The 21,427-nt window shown below is 41.8% G+C and overlaps 1 protein-coding gene across 1 annotated transcript in view; it reads right to left on the reverse strand.

Annotated features, from left to right (window-relative positions):
- lrp1ab (low density lipoprotein receptor-related protein 1Ab) overlaps window positions 1-21,427 on the reverse strand; it is a 408,853-nt gene that overhangs the window by 197,289 nt on the left and 190,137 nt on the right. Inside the window, exons 4-6 of the mRNA XM_034172428.1 lie at window positions 20,740-20,859; window positions 20,348-20,476; window positions 17,982-18,242 (exon numbers count right to left, since the gene is read on the reverse strand). Of these exons, the coding sequence (XP_034028319.1) occupies window positions 17,982-18,242; window positions 20,348-20,476; window positions 20,740-20,859 (510 nt within the window). The remainder of the gene's footprint in view (window positions 1-17,981; window positions 18,243-20,347; window positions 20,477-20,739; window positions 20,860-21,427) is intronic.

The raw sequence follows: 21,427 nt of genomic DNA on the forward strand, positions 1-21,427 counted from the left end.
CAGAAAACCCACTCACACTGACCAATATCTGCTCTTTGGCTCAAACCACCCCTTAAACACAAGCCTGGGGTGATCAGAACTCTTCAACACAGAGCCCTACAGGTGCCCACAACTGCAGACGGAAGGGCTAAAGAACAACAACATGTCCGGAAAGCCCTCACAGTATGTGGTTACCCACGATGGTCCCTGGATAAAGTGCAAAAGTCTCAAAGAACAAAGAGACCAGACAGACAGGAGATGGAGCCAAGAAGAAGAGAAGTGTCTTATTTAGCAGGAGTAGGGAAAAAACTACAAAGGATCTTCAGACAGTACAAAATCCCAGTTTACTTTAAACCTGTTAGCACCTTGAGACAGAAATCAGTTCACCCTAAGGACAGGATCCCTAGTTACAAACAGAGCAATGTAGTGTATTCTATCAGATGTCAGGAAAACTGTAATGAACACTACATAGGTGAGACGAAGCAGCCGTTACACAAAAGGCTATACCAGCACCGCAGAGAGGGTGCCGGTGGACCTCAGTCTGCAGTTCATCTCCACCTTAAAGACACTAACCACATGTTTGAGGACAAGGAAGTTAAAATCTTAGCCAGAGAAAGGAAATGGTTTGAGAGAGGAGTGAAGGAGGCATTTTATGTGAAACAGTTGAAACCCAGCCTTAACCGGGGAGGTGGACTGAGACACGCTTTGCCCCCTGTTTACTATGGGGTACTCAGGTCAAAGCAGTTTCAGTCTTTTGTTCATGGTAATGAGTCATTCACGTCATCAGGAGAGTAGACAGGGGAGCCGTCAGGAGAGGCGTCCATCCCATCATTAGGAGGGACAGCTGCCCTGTCATTAGGAGGGTGCTAACTAGAGCACAACAGATGCTAATTAGAGCTATTGTTTAGTCACTAGCCTATAGCAGTCTGCCTCTCGGTAGGAGGGGTCTGGTTAGGTTTAAAATTCCAGCTTTTGTGGCTTCTGTTATTCTTCTCTACAAGAGTCAAGACAGAAGTCAGACTACCAGAGCAAGAATTTTAGCTGAGGAAGCTTCTGCGATTTGAAGCGAAACGTCCTCACGTCAAGCAACCCAGTCCAGTCGAAGATTCAAGCTTCTCTACTATGGAAACCACCTGGACAACTGAGAGCCTTCACAGAAACAAAACAAATATTCCAAATAATCCGTGTCTGCTACGTTAAATCTGTGTGGAATTTAATAAACGCAAACCGAATTTCAGACATCTTATATATATTACTGTGGAACAAAGAGGACAAACAGTGTTGTAAAGGACAATAAGCAGGACGTTAAAGAGCAAACTTCACTTTCCCCCAGAACGACATGAACAGGAAGCGATGGCAGCTCACAGCAAATGCCACTGAAAATAACAGAAGAACAACCTGAGCTTCTGGCATGTTTACATAAAACAAACAATAACAACATCTATAAACCCAGAGAATATATTCACTAGAGTTTTAGGCACAATATGCAAAGAGTTTTATGTTGCGATGTTACTGCTGTTGTGTGCAGCGGTTAAAGTGCAGCCTGATCAGAGCGTCTCAATGCAGTTCTTAATGTTAATGAAATCTCGCAGTGGAGCGACCTCTCCGAAGTTTTGCAAGCTTTGCGGGATTTGAAACCTCAATAGGGTGAATGGGGGCTAGTTTCAGTTGTTAGCTGGTAGCAGATGTGAGATTTTAATCAAGGCTAAACAAAGTTGATTTTTAGATTGATGTAGTGCATTAAATCTCAACAGATACTCATCAGTTTAGCCTCATTATATGCCATTTTACAAGATGGTATACAAATAATGAATGTTTATGAGTTCTATCGTATGAATATTTAATAAGCTGAAAGCTGGAACATACCATTCAACTCGGCTTCGCCTTGTTGAATGGTATGTTCCAGCTTTCACCGAATTAAATATTCATACCATTGAAAGAATGTAAAAACATTCATTATTTGTTTTATATAACGGCTAAAACAGATCCTTGTCATTTGATATTTTATTAATTTATAAACAACAGAAAAGGGACTTACATTTTGGTGTTCCACTGTGACGTGTAGTCCAGTGATGCTGTGCAGTGACCAGCGCCGCCGTTCGGCATAAGCAGACTATGCAGCCTGCGTGGGGCACCAACCATGTTGCACTAGTTTGCAGGGCCTCCAATTGACTGAAAAATGTGTTGAAATTATTACATTATTACATTTCAAAATCAATATGAATTATTTATGAATAGGCCCATCGTTTTTGTCTTTAAACATTGTGTAGGCCCCTACCCCATTACTTAATTGGGGCAAATTAACAGTTTTGTTTTGCCTAATATAAAGCTCCCATGCACCCCCGCCCCGATTCCCTGAAATGGTACAGCCCTGTTTGTGTTTTTCTCTTTCGCTGTGTCGCCTAACCAGGGTTGCCAGATGTGACGATTTCCAGTCCAATAAATGCTCAAAAATGCATGGAGGCACTAAATCCTGCGCAATTTGAACTGATTTTTAAAATGTGTGTGGCAATTCTATACAAAAAAATTCGGGTTCCTCTTGTATGGGGGTGGGGGGGCCTCCCTGACCAGTTATGCTTAGGGCCTCCAAAACCTTAGCAGCGGCCCTGTGACTTCGGACTTTCATAAAAAAAAAAAAAAGACTGTGTAGTTCCTTAGTCCAGCCAAAAATCACATCAGCGTTTCATGTGAACAGGTCTTCATGCATCCAGACGGGTTACAGCAGAGTGGATTTTGTGTGTATGTTACAAGCAACGTCAGTTAGCTCATTCAATTCATCGTGTCATTGTCCCCCACACACACGCAACTGGGTCGGTCGACTGTGTACGTCCTCAGTGCCGTGAAAAAAAAAAAAAAAAAAATCACATCAGAAATGAGTCCAGCTTTTCTTCACTCTTCCTGCTAACAGCCTCCAGACAGCACAGTGGATTTGTTTTATGTGTGTGTGTGAATTAGTAACGTCAGTTAGCTCAATCAAATTATGTCTTGGGAGAGTCATTGCCCCGCGCGCGTGCACACACACGCAACCTGGTCTGTGCTTGTGCGTGCGTGTACTACCAAAAAAAAGACTGTGTATGTCCACGACAGTACAGTGGATTTGTTTTGCGTGTGTGCGCGCGTATGTGTGGCGCGCACATGCGCGTGCGCGATCACGTGCACATGCACATGTGCGTGCGAGTGTGTGCGTGTGTGTGTAGAGTGCAATGGTACCAAACATATGGAACCAAATTTCCACTCTAAATGGAACCAAGCCGCACTCTAAATGTAATGCAATAGAAATGGGATGAATTAATCCATGTCATGTGACATACAAAGCATCAATCAAATGACAAGGATCCACTCAGCCATTATATAATAGCATTTATTGTTTTTTTGAGTTACCATTTGCACAAACTGGCTAAGCTGGACTAACCCACTCACTGACTCTCCTACATTTTGCTGTAAGAACACTACACTGTTGTGTATACACACACACACACACACACACACACACACACACACACACACACACACACACACACACACACACACACACACACACACACACACACACACACACATATATGTATATGTAGTTGTGTATAGTCATCTGGGACATCCTGTGATTTTGGATGATAGAAATTAATTAAATTCCATATGTTTTGCACTGGAGTTTTATTTGCTTTTCAGCATCTAAATAGGAAAGCAAATTATGTCTTGAGATCAAAGGCTGGGCAGAAGAAAAAAGGAAGAGCGGACGATCAACAGATATGTGTAGGTCCCTGTGGTGGATGTCTGCACACAAGGTTTAAAAGATGGGAAAGGAGCCTTTGCTCCGCTTTTATCTTTCTGACCAGGAAATCACACATACAGACAGGGAAAACTACATATGGAACCCTCATTCTCTTATCTGCCCTGCTCCCCCAAGCTCCAGAAGCTATAAATCATCCCATCTGTATGAGGCCTGCTCCAAACATCCTGTCTCCTCCATTCCATCTATATCCATCTAAGGCCATTCCCAAGTCCGGCCACCATACTTTGAGAAGTGCACCCAAGTCATGCAAATGACTAAGACACCATGATGGCACCGGTTACACTGTAAAACCAGAGGATGGCTCTGCAGAACCAAGAAAACATGTCCACCTTCAAGAACCCCAACAACCCCTGGGGTTAATTATGAATGGAGCAGACTTCACATGGGTCAACCTTATACCAAGACACAAACTAATAATATCCTGATTTTAAGAGGTTCAAAATTTCCCAAACCTTGGATGCGCACACTCCCAAGGATGCGTGGATTGCCACTAGAGACAAAAGAGACAAAATTTGCAATTGCAGAAAGTTCATATTTGTATACATTTGGCCTAATTATTCTTTTTTTCTGGCTGATATGGTGATCACTGGACAGCACCTCCATGAATGTTTAAGACAGGGGTACCTAACCTTTATTGAACTGAGATCTACTTTTGAAGTTGACAGTGTATCAAGATCTACCAAGCCATATGAAACGCCACAGCATAGCCGCAATATATTGTGCACCAATATTATACAAATAATGGATGGCAAGTAGTCTTCATCCAGTATTTCTCTATGTTGGACGACTTGCCATCCATCAATTATGTTCTCCACCCCCCTCCCAAATTAAGCAAACAACAAAGAGTCAAGTAAATTAGATCAATTTATTTTGTTGTGAACAGCATATGAATGCTTCTAAAACGTTAGTAGTGTGCTTGTCTACCTTCGTAGTGTTTTTGGCATCCTTGGAGTTCAATACTTCCACCAGTTCCTCCCCTGTGAACTCGGCAAACCTCGCTGGCAGACGATTTTCTGCTGATGTTGACATGTTTGTTACCATTTTTTCAACCAGCGTCTGTCAGCTAGTTCCTGACCTTCGTATGCCGCGCTCTGATTGGCTAGCTGTTGGCAGTAAGCTCTAACGCTATTGGTCAGTGGGAACCGATCCAATATAACTTTTGGGCCTAGCCTTTTTGGATCCTTTTGGATCCAACATAACTTTCTGGCGCCAAGCATGCCAAAATACAGGTAAATGATGGATAGAAAGGTTAATCTGTGATTGGCTATTGCAATCTGAGTGGAGAACATAATAACATAATTTTCTGGCAGGTTTCAACAATAATATCATTGAAGTAAATGTGCATGGTGGAAAAGAATAAGCACAAGTAGGCCTAGGACTGGCCTCAAGTTGGAAAAGTTGTTCCCTACCTTAGTGGGATTTCTGGCCCAGAGAGGAGGAAGCTTGTCTCTCATAGTCCGAACAGTAGGAGCTGAGTGCAGCCGTAACCAGCAGGCACTCAGGCACTCTCTGTCTGCATTAGATTCCAGATTTGGACATTCATGTCAGGTGTTGCTCTGGATTTGAGCTCAATGTCATTTTTTAGTGTGAGCATCCAGGTTGAAGAGTGATGCCACTTTGGACGATATACAGTCCACATCTATATTTTCCCTAAATGGAAAACAGAGAAAACTGACACAGGCTCTATGGATGCAAAGTCAGTGAGTCAGTGAAACGCCTGTCAAATTCTGACAAGCTGCTCTGCATGTGATAATCATAAACATGGACTCTTAGGCTCGACGGTCTTTTTCCTGGTGTTTAAGTTCTGTGTCCATGTGTGGAAAGTTCTGCAGGTCACACTGTTGCAACCTGCTTGACAGCACATGTAATATGCTTTTAAACTTGCTTTCAAATCCAAAAGCTGTGCATATTCAGCATGGTTTGAACATTTCAGAAATTCTGTAATTTCAGGCAGAAGACCATTCCAGAAAGGGCTGGACCGAAAGGCGCAGGACGCGCAGGACCCGAAAAGTTTCCAGGAGTGTGCAAAAGGCCTGAAAAAACCCGCTTGTGTGCCGTGGTGGCTCCTGTATCAATTTTATTACATTACTAAGCCATATATATTGATTTATAACACAAAACTGTCAAAAGGAGTAATAGAGATAAGTTGTAAAGATGACTGAATACATCATCAGAGCAGTAAATTAATCAGTCCATGTGAACGCCGTGCAGAACGTTGCTGCGTTCAGGTACTGTCAGAAATTACAGGACTTTTTTGCTGCTTCAATCTCAGCAGTTGCTTGTGGCAGGTGCATGGTTTTTGTTTTATTTTAAGTAACAAAAAATAAAATAAAAATCATTATATCCACACAAAAGATTACTTCTGGTCTATATAAGGTGCCTGAGCCCAATGATGCAGACCCCCCCCCCCCCCCCCCATATAAAAAAATCCAAGCAAACAAGCTGTAATTTCCGACAGTACATGAACGCAGCAGCAGCAACGATCTGCGCGGTATTCACGCAGACTGATCAATTTACTGCCCTGATGATACATATATTCAACCATCTTTACACATATTTATTACCCCTTGTGACAGTTTTGTGTTATAAATCAATATATATGGCTTAGTAACGTAATACAGTGATACAGCAGCCTCCATACCTCTGCTGAGCCACCTAACGTCTGTGTGCAGCAGATGTGTGTCTCCTCCAGCTGCGAACAGAATAAATGCGTCCTCAGACTCCTGGCCCGAACAGAACACTGCAATCTTGTTCGCCACATTCGTCACTCTTCATATTTATGAACCACGAATCATTGTGCTGCTCGCCGACTTTTCAATTCCTGGACTTTTCGAACAAGCAGAGGGGATTTAGCCGGGTTAGAAGTTAGCATCGTATTTCTTGTGAATCATCTGAAATGCCGCTCCAAATTTCCTTTCTTCAGTAAAGCCACATTTACTTTGCAGATAAGACAGATGGATTTGCCATTCGAATAAATTAAAAAATAATACAAGATGAAAATTACAATTTTGTTATCCACCATAGAATAAGAGCTGTTCTACTCTGGCATTTAACGGCAGCCGGCATCCTTGTTAGTGAATTGCTGCCACCTGCTGCATCAGTCTGTTATAGCAGCACTAAATCCTCTCTAGTCCAGGGACAGATTTTTTTTTATTTATTTATTGTTTTTTATGTGATCGACTGGTTGGGCACGCCGAGTTTAAGATTTTCTTTTTTGGAGTGAGCAGTGAGTGATTTCACAGCACTAATATTTTCAGCTGATGCCTGCCGCAACAACACTCAAAACAGATGTTGTTTTATGTTTGGCAGGAAGAAAAGATGGACAGCAGCACAGACAGTTACCAGTATTTAATGAGTTAAATTAATTAAGTTATTGATCATTTCTCTTTTTACTCTTTAGTGGGTGACGGTAACCTGCCTCCTTCCTGTAATTTGTCTAAAAGTCAGAGTGATCCAAAAAGTGTTTTCACACTGAAAACAGAATGGTTCTGGAAAAAGCCACCGCTTTTGGTTGCACCAAAGCTGGGTCCTATGGTCCAGACTTTGGTATGAGGCTGCTTTAACATCTGCTATTTTGGCAGAATATGTGTCATGAGTTGTTGTTTTATTGAAGGGCAATCAAAGAAAATTACTTTAGATTCTTTTACATTTCCTCTAGTAGCCTACAATACATAACAGTTTATAAATGTCCACAACATGTTATCGATGATGTGGGCTTCTGGTTCTAATAACAAAAGAATAAATGGCAATAACAAAACGAACACTACAACAATGCACAAAAAACACAAATTATAGAAGCTAGAGGTGATAATACATAAAAAAAAGGTGCGACTTATACACCAGTGCGACTTACATATGGGCTTTTCCTGTTCAAGAGACATTTTTTTTTAAACAGGTGTGACTTACACTCCGGAAAATTCAGTAATTTTATTGGGGAGGTGTTCCATGGCAACTGTAGCAAATTCTCTCTGCGAGAAATTGCAGACAACATGGAGGAGAAGGTGCATGCACAACGTTTGACATTCCTGCTGCATTCAGTGGAAAATGGGAGCTCTGAATTTCCCATTTACAACTCGGAAAAATAATTTTAATGAAGCTACGGTAAAACATTCATCTTCCCACTGAGTTATTTTGTGAAACCAAGAAGAAATGCTGTAATTGTAACAGTGTGTTTTATCATACCCACCTATATATATATATATATATATATATATATATATATATATATATATATATATATATATATACACGAGGGTAGGCTGAAAAGTTCTATGGCTCCCCATGAAGGAGTAATGCATTAACTGCATTATAGTGAGCCTTAGAACTTTTCAGCCTACCCTCGTATATATACTCAACAAAAATATAAACGCAACACTTTTGGTTTTGCTCCCATTTTGTATGAGATGATCTAAAAGATCTAAAACTTTTTCCACATACACAATATCACCATTTCCCTCAAATATTGTTCACAAACCAGTTGAAATCTGTGATAGTGAGCACTTCTCCTTTGCTGAGATAATCCATCCCACCTCACAGGTGTGCCATACCAAGATGCTGATTAGACACCATGATTAGTGCACAGGTGTGCCTTAGACTGCCCACAATAAAAGGCCACTCTGAAAGGTGCAGTTTTGTTTTATTGGGGGGGGATACCAGTCAGTATCTGGTGTGACAACCATTTGCCTCATGCAGTGCAACACATCTCCTTCGCATCATTTATGAAGAGAACACCTTTCCAGTGTGCCAAACGCCAGCGAATGTGAGCATTTGCCCACTCAAGTCGGTTACGACGACGAACTGGAGTCAGGTCGAGACCCCGATGAGGACGACGAGCATGCAGATGAGCTTCCCTGAGACGGTTTCTGACAGTTTGTGCAGATATTCTTTGGTTATGCAAACCGATTGTTTCAGCAGCTGTCCGAGTGGCTGGTCTCAGACGATCTTGGAGGTGAACATGCTGGATGTGGAGGTCCTGGGCTGGTGTGGTTACACGTGGTCTGCGGTTGTGAGGCTGGTTGGATGTACTGCCAAATTCTCTGAAATGCCTTTGGAGACGGCTTATGGTAGAGAAATGAACATTCAATACACGAGCAACAGCTCTGGTTGACATTCCTGCTGTCAGCATGCCAACTGCACGCTCCCTCAAATCTTGCGACATCTGTGGCATTGTGCTGTGTGATAAAACTGCACCTTTCAGAGTGGCCTTTTATTGTGGGCAGTCTAAGGCACACCTGTGCACTAATCATGGTGTCTAATCAGCATCTTGATATGGCACACCTGTGAGGTGGGATGGATTATCTCAGCAAAGGAGAAGTGCTCACTATCACAGATTTCGACTGGTTTGTGAACAATATTTGAGGGAAATGGTGATATTGTGTATGTGGAAAAAGTTTTAGATCTTTGAGTTCATCTCATACAAAATGGGAGCAAAACCAAAAGTGTTGCGTTTATATTTTTGTTGAGTGTATATATGTTTGTGTGTAAATTATTTGCAGAATTTATATGGAGTTCTTTCCAACTGGATTTCTGGTGGCACGTTCATTAGTTTGTTCATTAGTTATGTCTGTTATTGTGTTCCTTTCCATTTTACATTGTGTTGTTGTTTTTCTGATACCATCATTGACAGCTGAAGATCTCTCGCGTTTCTATACCTCCATTTCGCTAACACTAGCATGTGTAGCATACAGTCCCGGCGCCATGAGGGGGCATTCGGGGGCGACGCCCCCTCACGTCATCAACCCCGCCCCCTCGGATGTGAGAGTTATCAAAAAATAAAATGAAAAAAGAAAGAAAAAGAAATACTTGAAAATATAGCAAACTATTAGTTATTCAATAATATCACATATTTAACAAATAAACCAAATTAATTAACTAAAGTAATTAATTTTAAAACAAACGGATATGGCATGTGTCTGTGTTCAAGCGATTTGATAGGATGAGGGTTGCGCTTGTCAGTGCGGCAGAGGGCAAGGATCCTGAGTCCTGCGATTATGGCAAGGTGGATGAATTAAAGCATGCTCGATTTATTCAAGCAGTGTCAGAGCTGGAGTTCCTGGGATTCGTCAAGTCCAATTAGACTGGGCATACACTGTACGATATTTTCAATCGTTGTACTTGGCTCCAGCTCAAACTGTGCGACAAAACCGCAGGGGTTAAAAGTTCAGAGCGAACGATTCATGTTCTCACACTGTACGACCTGATGCTCTGATGCGATCTGACTGCTCACATTGTACGTTCAAAAACCACACGTTGGAAGCTTTTTTTTCTTTAAAAACAAAAATTATTTCATGCCTATCAGCGCGCACAGTGAGTGAAATCCGGTGGGGGGAGACTGAACGTATATGCGCGCGCACACACACAGCAGACAGCAACATGATTCATGAGAGGATGGTAAAAAAAAACAAACATTCATAACAGGTGTTGCTATTTACACTGTTGTATAAATAAACTACATTTCACACAGAACAGCTGTGCAAGGTGTAGCAACTTACTCCCTCATCTGTCGTAAATCCTGTTGTTGTCTGCTGTGTGTGTGTGTGTGTGCGCGTGCATATACGTTCAGTCTCCCCCACCTGATTCCACTCTCTACGCGCCCTGATAGGTATGATCTTTAATATATTAGGTTATTGCGAGGGAACACGATAAAAAAAACACAAGACTTTACATGAGATCACTGTTTGCTCTCTCCGGTGTTTGCTCATGGACAGTGCACGAGGTAATCAGCGCGTAGACGCTTGTAGCGCTGCTTCAACAGCGCGGAACCCTCATAAGCCACGGCAACCGACCAAAATATCAAACAGGTTTGATTTTCATCCGACCATACGATTCCCGATCGGGAGGTGGTCGTTAGATGTTAAACGCAGCTCGTTACTCCATGTAGACTGCACGATGCAGGACGCACGATTAAGCTGAAACTCGGCGCTATCCAAAAAATTCTCGCACGAGTGAATAATCGGCTGAAAAAGGGCCAAAACTCGCACAGTGTAAGCCCGCCTTTAGTGCGAGAACTCTTTCTCAACATTAAAAAGAGTGTTCAGTGATCACAGACGCAGCATGCTGCATGAACGAAAGGCGAACTTAATAAGGCTGGCATCTGAGAATGACCTAAGCAGGAAATTCAACGGAGAGTGGCGAGATGTCCTTCTCAGAAGATTCAACGCGGCATCCAACCGAAGGCTTCAACTCTTCTGAGGTAGGCTAGCATCCAGTTTCCACACAGAATTTTATGTAAGATATGGACTTTTATGGTAAGATAAAAGTTATGTATTGTTGTAAATATATCTACATGAAAGGTTTATCTTTGACCCGTTGTGTGACTGTCATGCCCAATTGCGCTGTGTTTGCGCTTGTGATGGAGGGCTGTATGTGGGGTTAATCTACTGTCTCGTGTCGTTTCTCAGATCAGTTGTTGGTTTGGTTTTGTGGTATGCAGGAGATCACTTGACCGAGGGTCTATACGTTCAAATAATAATTAAAAAAATACTGTCATCACTCTTTACTCTTACTCAGTCAGTCTCTTACAACGGTGTAGCCTAAATACACAAGCTTTCCAGGAGCGCACCCAATTCATTACGCACGCTCAGAGGCACGTCCCCTCGGTGCGCACTTTTTGGGGGGGGGGGGGGGGGCGACCCCGCTCCCTGTGATAAACTCATCGCCCCCTTAATATTTTTTTTCTGGCGCTGGGCCTGAGTCCCCTTGAGTCATAGCATCTTGTCACAATTTTTACAAGTTCTCCATCCCCCTCAGAAAAGGTGACTTTTGATCATATCGCAGATAAAAAGACTGATAATCCTTCATTTGAATACTACGGAAGAAAGCTATCGTGGTGCCCAAGAAAATTCTTTTTTGACTTGAACTTCAAAGGGATTACACTTTTAACTGCAGGATTTTGTCACATTATCGCAGTTAGCAGTCAAGACTCCTGCCATGTGGAAATACGTTGCCATGGTGATATGCACTGTTTCTCACAGATTACAACAATCACTCCTAAAACTAATAAAAAGTGATTTTTTAACATGATTACTCATATGCGCATCTAAGGTGCTAAAACATAAAGAGGTCACTGCAGCAGCCGAGAAACAACAACCATATTTTCTGTTTTTAATCTCTTATTTATTCTTGGTTTTATTTATTTAATTATTTTATTTATCCTGTAGCACTTTGAGATTTTTTATTAACGAAAGGTGCATTATAAATGAACTCAACTCTCTCAACTCAACCTTTATTTCAAAAGCACATTTAAAACCACAGCAGTTGACCAAAGTGCTGTACATAAATAAAAAATAGGCACCAAGTTACCCCAATCGTAATTAAATAAATTAAAAATAATAAGAAAATTACAACAGGCAATAAAACAAATAAAAGACAAAGTTAAAAAAGAGTAAAAAGTAGTAGGACATAATTTAACTTAAATTAACTTTAACTTATTTACATAATTTACATGGTGCCAAATCACAACAAAGCCACCTCATTATTATTATTATTATTATTATTATTATTATTATTATATAATAAGAGAATTGAATAACGGATGTGAATAAAGTAATTCAGAAAGTAACGTATTAGCATATTAATTATGAGATGGCACAAATATAAATATGTTATTCTGTTCTAGCAAAGCACAGACAAAATTATGTTAGAAACAAATTAAAAATATGAAAAGCTCAATTTCTATAAAGCATTATGTCAATAGGTAATGAGAAGACGAGCGAGGGTATTTGTGTGTGTGTCTCAGTTATGAGCATGTTAAAGTGACCTGACTGGACAGGACAGAGGAATGTACGGGCTGTTCAGACTGACATAACACAACAGAGGAATGTAAATACCATCTGCATGACCACTGGGAAGCACGCACTGTCCTCCACACAAAAACACAACCTCCACTGTCACCATCTCCTTTGGCATATCCTTTACTTCAGTCTTCCTCCTCCCTCACTTTCACCTCCTGCTCTCATTCACCTCTAAACAGAACACTCCATTAAAAGGCTGCAGCAGCAAGCTGGCCCAGTAAAGGTGATGTGGGAATTTGGGCCACTGCAGTGATTGCTAAACCCCTTGTTTGAACAATGGGGTTCGCTGAGCCTCCTGCCCCAAAATGTCAGCGTGACAGCAATTACACAAGCATCACTGGAAGTGGCTCTTCTGATCACGTGGCAGGTTTCACAGCCCACAGCTTGGATCTACACCCCCAGCTCCCGCACTTGTTTTCTTCACATCCGACGCTCCGTGCCTCAGGCAAATTCTCAAGGGAACGCTTCACATGCGCGCACACACGAGCGCACGCCCGCACACTCACTCACACACTTTCATGTTTTGTTTACATCTCTGGCTTGGCTTTCAGGACAGTAACAGTTGTTGTCAGTGAGGCCAAGTCAAACCTTGTCATGCTCGCAATCGGTGATAAATCACATCAGTACTATGTGAGTCACAGCAGGCAAGGGAATGGCTTTCAGGAGTACACTGTGGAACAGTCAGAGGCCATAAATAATCATTTTTACCCAAGGACATCAAATATGGCCTTCCTGGACTAGCTAGCTGCTAACCGCTTTGTTTGTGTAAATATAACCTCTTTGTCATATACTATGTAAAAACTTTTTTTACATAGTATTTATGCAAATCATATCATTAGCCAGGTAAAATGTCACTAATTAAGCTCTTATGTGTTCTGTCATAGTGTTTTTTCTCAAATACAGCCACCAAAATAATTAATTTAGCCATGTAGCTTATGCCCTCTGTTTCACTCTTTGCAGACCTTTCTTTTGAGGTGGTGAAAAAAAATTGTTGGGTTGTCATCTGAAGTGCAAACCTGATCTTTGCAATATTTGCTAATACATATTGTTTGCACCATGAGTTCCCAGTGCCTGGGTCTGCCTCCTGCCTGTTGGGAAACATGCCGGTTGCAAAATAGGAAATGTGCAGCACGTCAACGCGTGTTGCATGTTTGGAGGGGGTGCCAAATGAGGTGGCAAAGAAACCCAAGGCTGAGCTGTAGACCTGCAACTAATCATGGACCTGGACTGAATCAAGAATTTAACAACCTACGAAAGTGCATTTTAGTTGTTTGCAATCTAACATTATCATACCAGAGGCCTCTAGCGGAGGGAATACATGCAGCCTGAACAACATACAGATCTGCAGTGATTTGAGACGTCCTGTTCATGACAGGCTGTAATGCCCTTTGCTGCAGGCTACAGATTAGCTGTCATCTTTCTCCTGTAGAAATCATTTCCCTGCCACTTCCACAGTTTCTCTTTTATGTGAAACTGAACAAAATAGGACTGCGCCAGATGTCGCCACAAATTCAAAGTCATCAATGCAAGGCAACACCAACATATTCCATGTCAACCGCCAAACATCGAACATCTCATATAATTGGCTCTGGTGTTTTATATGGGCTGCTCCCTGGCTTACTGTCTATCTGACAGGACAAAAGTCACAGCATTTTCTATTTCTGATTCACCTGTACAAGCTGCCCTGAAACAATCAGCCACAAGTGGCTACATACAGCCATACAGCATCCTGTCCCTCCCCCTGGCTGTGACTGGACACAATATAAATAGTTACATTAACAACATGGCACAATTTTGCTTCACATACCGTCACTACCAGAGCTAACTGAACATGTTTCTGCCAAGTAGCAACCTACGGTGCTGAAAAATGAAGCCAAAGCAGAACTGACAAATCTTGCATTTAACGAGTGGCCGTTTGAAGCTGCCTTTCAATAGTAAATTCACCCTCAAATGAAGCAAATGTTAAAATCTCTAAATTTACGGCAGAAATGAACATGCTGAAGGATTTTGGTCTCGATAGTGAGTTTCTCCATTTCTCCATCCATTACAAGCATGTTGGTGGTGGTGGTGTCAGTTTCATATAACTCATCAGTTTAAGCCATTTTTAGCCATAAAGTTATGAATAATGAAAGGCGTGGTCACTTTGAGTGACAGCTACTATGTGCCACCCTCTAGCAGAGTTGGTTAGCATCTGTATATTCAATCATGTTCATCTTTTCTGAGCATTTTATTACCAGTATCTGCGATATTGTGGATTGCTGTGTGGTTAATTGTACTAACCGTGGAAGAAGTTTGTGCTTCAGTATTTTTGCTGAATGAAATTTCTTTATTATTCCATTTGCATGTTAGCACTGATTAGCAGGTATCGAGAGCTTAGTGACATCATCTCCACTGGTACTCTACAGTTACTAAGGGAATATGCTGGTCATAATTTGTAATTATGACCAGCATAAAATACCCGCACCCAAGCCATCTGTTATGACAACCACTTCCATGTCCACAAAAAAAAAATGTTTTAATAAAAAACCCAACCATGATTACCCTGGTAGCTTTAGCTCATTTGGTTTCATTCATCCCTCCCAGGTCTTGCCCACATGCCACCTCTTGACCCATTTATGGGTTGGCTGGTAGTTAGGCAGAGTCAGGGACATTTGAGCTTCAAAGCAGTTCTTCAGAAAACTTATGGGTGACGTCAGGAGAGGTCTGTCCAGAATACACATACACATCATTAGCAACAAGAACAGATTTGATGGCAGTTACCAAACTCATCCACACACTTCTAGTTATAACACATGTCAACAGAATCAACATAATATCTCCATATGAACAGCCGCTAAATACAGCACAGAAAACTTTAAGCTTCAATGTGGCTCTGTTGCACTTTCATCATTCCAGCGCGTGACTAGCTGAGATCAGCTTCAATCTTGTGCCCCTACTGGCATCTTATTACTATAAAACTACTCAGTTCTCAACAGCTATATACTGCACATAGATTTAAAATCTTCACAGGATTCTTCTTTGGTGTTTTGAAGGATACTGGCACCTTAAGCTCCTCAAAGAGAAATGCTCACATGTTGCGTATGAAAGGCAGCTTGTGTCAATCCGGTCTTACGAGACGCCAAAAAGATCAGAGCCTGGCCCATATCTCCAAAGGCCAGACGTTCACTTATCATTGCTTATCAGTGATGCCATGACATCTATCCCCCCACCCACACACACACACACACACACACACACACCCACACCGCCACCACCACTTCATAAGGACTTATGAGAGTGTTTTTTTTTAATACTGCCAAATCAAATCAGAGTATCAGAGGAAGGATTTAACTGATTGCACTAAAATGCATCACACAGCCAAGCACAGCACATAAATCAAGCACACAGTAGGCTGCTGTTTGCCTGTCAAACGATGTGTAAACTAAAGCCTGAGAACATGCTGGCAGCTTTACACGCATCATATCACTGTTAAGTCAGCTCCACACATGTTGCCTCTAAGCGGTGATTTAGTGTTGTGTCAGGGTGCCCCCGTTCGTTAAAAACCAACCTTTTGAAAAATAAAGCTGGACTCAGCATTTCTACTTGGCACGTTTATGCTGCTATGAGCAGCTTTCATAGATGTAGCTGCACTGCTTCACATCTTACATTTGTTCTGAGCTCATGAATGAAAAGTTGGCCATGTGATTCCTGAGGCAAAGGAGGAAAATTTCACACATGGAAAGGGGCGGTGACTAAGCGGCTAAGTGCGCTTGCTTCCCGTACAGAATAGGCATGTGAATCTCATCACTGACAACAATTCTATATGCACCTCGATACACTACCAGCGATACATTAATGAAACATGACAATACTGATGATACGGTGCAATAGGATTCACCCCTGTTCCCAATTCGATGCATTTTGATATGTATTTGATGGCGATTCAATTCCTCACAATGCAATACAATGCGAATTGGTGCAATACGATGCGATTCAACATAATGTAAAGAAATTAGACCAAAAATTTAAATAGAAAATAAGAAGCTGCAATTTAGTACTATGGTATTCTTCTTCTCCTTCTTCTGATTCTACTCGAGGCAGACAATTTGTTTTACTCCTTATAAGCAGCAAATTTATCAGATTCAACATTAAGGAACAGGAATCGGTTCCCTCATATACTCAACAAAAATATAAACGCAACACTTTTGGTTTTGCTCCCATTTTGTGAGGTGGGATGGATTATCTCAGCAAAGGAGAAGTGCTCACTATCACAGATTTAGACTGGTTTGTGAACAATATTTGAGGGAAATGGTGATATTGTGTATGTGGAAAAAGTTTTAGATCTTTGAGTTCATCTCATACAAAATGGGAGCAAAACCAAAAGTGTTGCGTTTATATTTTTGTTGAGTGTATGTGGAGACTGTTTCATCACACTGTCAGAACTTAAACAGTACAGTAAACAGTAAAACAACGTCACTCACTATGAGTGACTTAAAGCGAGTCACTCAACACTTTCAAAGTATCTCAAAAGTAATTTGAGATACTTTTCTCACCAGTTTTGCTGAAGCTCGGTTTACAATCTGCCTCAGAGGAATCCAAGGGGAGCAGCGGTGGCTGTATTGATACCGTGATTTCTCTTCGAGTCCCTAAATTTGTCGTACTGCCAGTGTAAAGTTTAGCAGCACGGCATTCTTTACAAAAGACCTGCGTCTTGTCAAGTTTCTCATCTTTATTTACAAGCCAAAGCATCTCCAAATGCCTGATTTGCATCAAAAATGCTCCAACTGCTTACTGCTGTTCTCACGGACCTCCATGTTGAAATAGATTTGTTGTGGTAGAAATGTGCTTTCTGGCTTCCGTCCATGTTCAAAACAAAACGCGAAGCAGTGATGGTGCATTCACTGTCCGTCAGAAAAAAATTGATGCAAGCGAGCAATGGATGACAATTTCACCAGTCAATAGAATCGATGCACACTGAATGAATCGATACACTCGCATTCTGAACGGTTGTATCTAGATACTGATTGGTATTGATTAATCTCCACATGCCTACTACAGAAGGCTCCTGTTTTCAAGGCCACCTCTGCCCATTCTCCATGTAACGTTGGGTTGCGTCAGGAAGGGCATCTGGCGTCAAACTCGTTCCAAATCAACATGCAGATCCCGTTTGGACCTGCTGTGGTGACCCCGAGTGAAACAAGGGAAAAGCTGAAAGGACTTACAAGAGTAGACAAGCAGAACTGATTAGCTAGGTGTTGCAACAGTTCTCTTGCACAAGGCTTTCATTTGTCATTCACTGGTTTTCCAAATCCTGTCATGCCCAGCATTTTTTTAAGGAACACTGTGTCAGCAGAATATGAAAATAGCTCCTCTACAAAGAAAAACGTTCATTTCTCATTCACATCCGTCTCATGTTCATCAATGAAGCTTCTACTCACGGTGAAGGCTGAGAGAGATGTTGATGGTACGGATGTTAGTAACACTTTTGAGGTCAAGAATGTTGGCGCATTTCAGCTGGGTGGCAGCCGGGGTGTCACCCACATCTATCCAGCAGACAGTCTCCTCGGCGTAGATGAAATCCATCGCCATGGCCTGTTTGGTAGCGATGGAGGGTAACCGAGATGTGGAACCACTCAGGGAGGTGCAGCGGATGTCCTGGAGGTTGGCGATCAACAACATCGGCAGACGATCCACTGGGACTGGAAGGAGGGTCGGAGTAATAAGGAGTGAAATATAGCCAAAGACACGAGAAACAAAAAGAGAAAGGGAAGGAAAGAATGAGAATTAAAGATAAATGGGTCATGAGTGAATATGAGCAAATAGGACTCTCTGAATATGAGATGAGATGAGATGAGATATACTTTATTGATCTCACAGTGGAGAAATTATGTTTACACTCCAGTTACCTCAGACAGCAATTAGTCCACAATTATTACTTGTTTACCGTAATAATGGCACACATCAGAATTAAAGACAACACATACATATTTGACATTGTTTATGTGCACTAAGTTTGAAAAAGTCCGTTATCTGACTTGAGGCAAGTGGGTGAAGGCCACACAGCAACCCTGAGATGCGCCACCGTCAGCTTGGGGGGAAGAACGGGGGCTGCAGCTAAAACTGCACTGCCCCCGCCGAAGGGGAAAAGGATGACGTTAGCAGGCGCCGGAGAGGGGGGTGTTGATGGGGGATAGGAGGCAGGTGGGGAGAGGGTATGGAGCATGCTTCAGTCCTGTGAAAAGCAGTTTATTGTATTTGTGAGTTGAGATAAGAAACAGCCAATGTTCCCCAGGCCGAAAAAAAAAATTCCTCTGGAGGAAAACAGTCTGGTAATTTGACCTTCAGGCTTGATAAGCCTGTAATGTTATGGTTTGAGCAGTGAAAAACACTTTTTAACAGGTCCACTTGCACAACCAAATCCCAATTATGAATTAAGAATATTCCCAATTATGAATTAAGAATATTCACTGGCCTCTGAGATCTTCATAGCAGATGTTCATACCACTACTCTGATCTCCTGAAGGTTTCTTCCTATAATCAAAAACTGCTGAAGGAGTTTTTCCTAACTACTGTTTCTTTATTTAAGGATCCCCATTAGTCTTTACCAAAGTAGAGACTATTCTTCCTGGGGTCCATTCTCAAATAAAAATATTATAATTACATCAAAGTATTACAATTTATACAACTCACAAGCACCAACTGTACAATTCACAGAAAATACACAAGTAACAGTTATTTCTTCACAAAACAAACACCAACACTACATTCACTACATTAGGAGAACTGTCTTGTTGAGTATACATTTCTTAAGACTTGCTTTAAAAACTATATGATTTCGTATTAACCTCACATCCAGAGGCAACTGATTCCAATATAAGATTGATCGATATATAAATGTATTTTTTTAGAGCATTAGTTTTTGGCAGCGGCAAAACAAAAATAGAACTAGTAGCTTGTCTTGTGTTAAACTCATGCCTGTTACCAGTGAGTTGAAGTTTAGAGAACAGGGTAAAAGGTTTGTGTGTGGTCCAAATCTTTTGCAAAGAAACCACAGAAGAACAGGCCAGTCTCTCCATCACTGTCATCCATGACAGTCTTTGATGTAGGATGTTAACACTGGTTCGAAAAGGACAGCCTAGAGCGAGTCTTGCTGTTGACAAGAGCAGAACAAGTACCTCAGCAGGATAGCAAGTTGAGCCACCAATATCTAGACCTGGGTCTGATTCCTGGTCATGCTATTTGCTAGAGTCTTTGGACAAGACACTTTATCTGCATTCTTTCAGTCCATCCAACTGTTAAGTGGGAACTGGCCTTGGATAAGGAATTAATTTGCGTTGGACCGTCAATTCATCCAGAGGGAGTTGTAGACTCTCATTTGCTTCATGCTACAGAATCCAGGAATGATTGCCAGAATCAATGGGTCTCATGACTCATATAGGACTTACTTAGTACTTAGTAGCACTGTCTCCAGCGGCCTTGCTCACGGGGTGGATAAGTTCTAATCCTTAGCCTTGAGGTAACTTGTGTTATGATTTGACGTTGCCTCAATAAATTGAACTGAGCTGAGTGAAAGACAGATGAGGAGAAAGCGAAACAGAGTCGATGCTGATGTGCAACCCATTTCAAAAGTGACAAAGAGTATAAATCAAATGATGCACTTTACACACACACAAAAAAATTTGTTTGTGCTCAAATAACAGAGCAGGAAACCATTTCCAACAGAGAAACAAATGAATCTGAATACAGTTCTTGGTTCAGTGAGGACTGGTGTTCCTTTTGTGTGTGTGTGTGTGTGTGTTTTCACCATTTTTGGCTTTGCAGGAGCGATTGTCTGGTTGCAGCAGGTAGCCCTCCACACAGCTGCAGGTGTACGAGCCCTGCTTATTTGTGCACGTCTGACTGCACGTCCCATACACGTTACACTCGTTGAAATCTATCAACAGATGAACACAACAGCATGCTGTGACTCAAAAGTGTGGACAGAGATTGTAGAGAATCCAAAGACGGCAGGCTCTACTCAACTGTGGCACTGTGACAGAAAATGTCATATGACAGCATAGACAGAATATCAGAATGTGTGTTATTAACTTATACTGAACCGAAGGACTTGAGAAAGATCTTTATGTTGGCATACTGCCTTGTGGAAAAACATTATCTGGGTCACAGTGGAAAAGTTGTTTCGACTCGCCCACTCACCTTTACACGTCTTGCCATCTGCAGCAACCTCGTAGCCACTGTCACAGTAGCACTTAGGCCCATCGTGAGTCACGGCGCAGTGAAACTGGCACCCATGGGAGGCACAGGCAGGTGCGTCTTCTACACAGGAGAAAAACAGACACACAGAGAACATTACACAGTGAAAGTAGAAATTCATTAAACAATGAATCAGGCAATACAAAGATCTGCAGATTGTAGCACCCCATCACACAGATCAGATAAGTCTGCATTGCATTTGGATCTGACAGCTCAGGTCAGATTCTTGGTGCATTTTGTGATGTTTAACTCCATGTAGCTTTAAAGCCCATGGGGGGGGGCTGTAGCACTGTAGCAAGAAATACACTGAGAAATGTACACTCTCTTCGCCACGCACAGTCACTGTTGCCCACGACTCCCTCTCTCTGCTCGGGCCAGTTTTAAACCAGCTGCAATAAAACACACCACTGCTTCCTCCAAAAAAGCGAGAGAAAAAAAAAGTTTGACATGAAGTGTGTTTACAGGGATGTGACATCAAGTTACAGCCATCATACATGTGAGAGAGAGAGAGAGAGAGAGAGAGAGAGAGAGAGAGAGAGAGAGAGAGAGAGAGAGAGAGAGAGAGAGAGAGAGAGAGAGTGAGCAGATACACGCACAGAAAAGCCCACACTAACCTGTAAATCAAATAGAG

The sequence above is a fragment of the Thalassophryne amazonica genome, chromosome 6, assembly GCF_902500255.1.
Source record: "Thalassophryne amazonica chromosome 6, fThaAma1.1, whole genome shotgun sequence".
In the NCBI taxonomy this organism is placed as follows: domain Eukaryota; kingdom Metazoa; phylum Chordata; class Actinopteri; order Batrachoidiformes; family Batrachoididae; genus Thalassophryne; species Thalassophryne amazonica.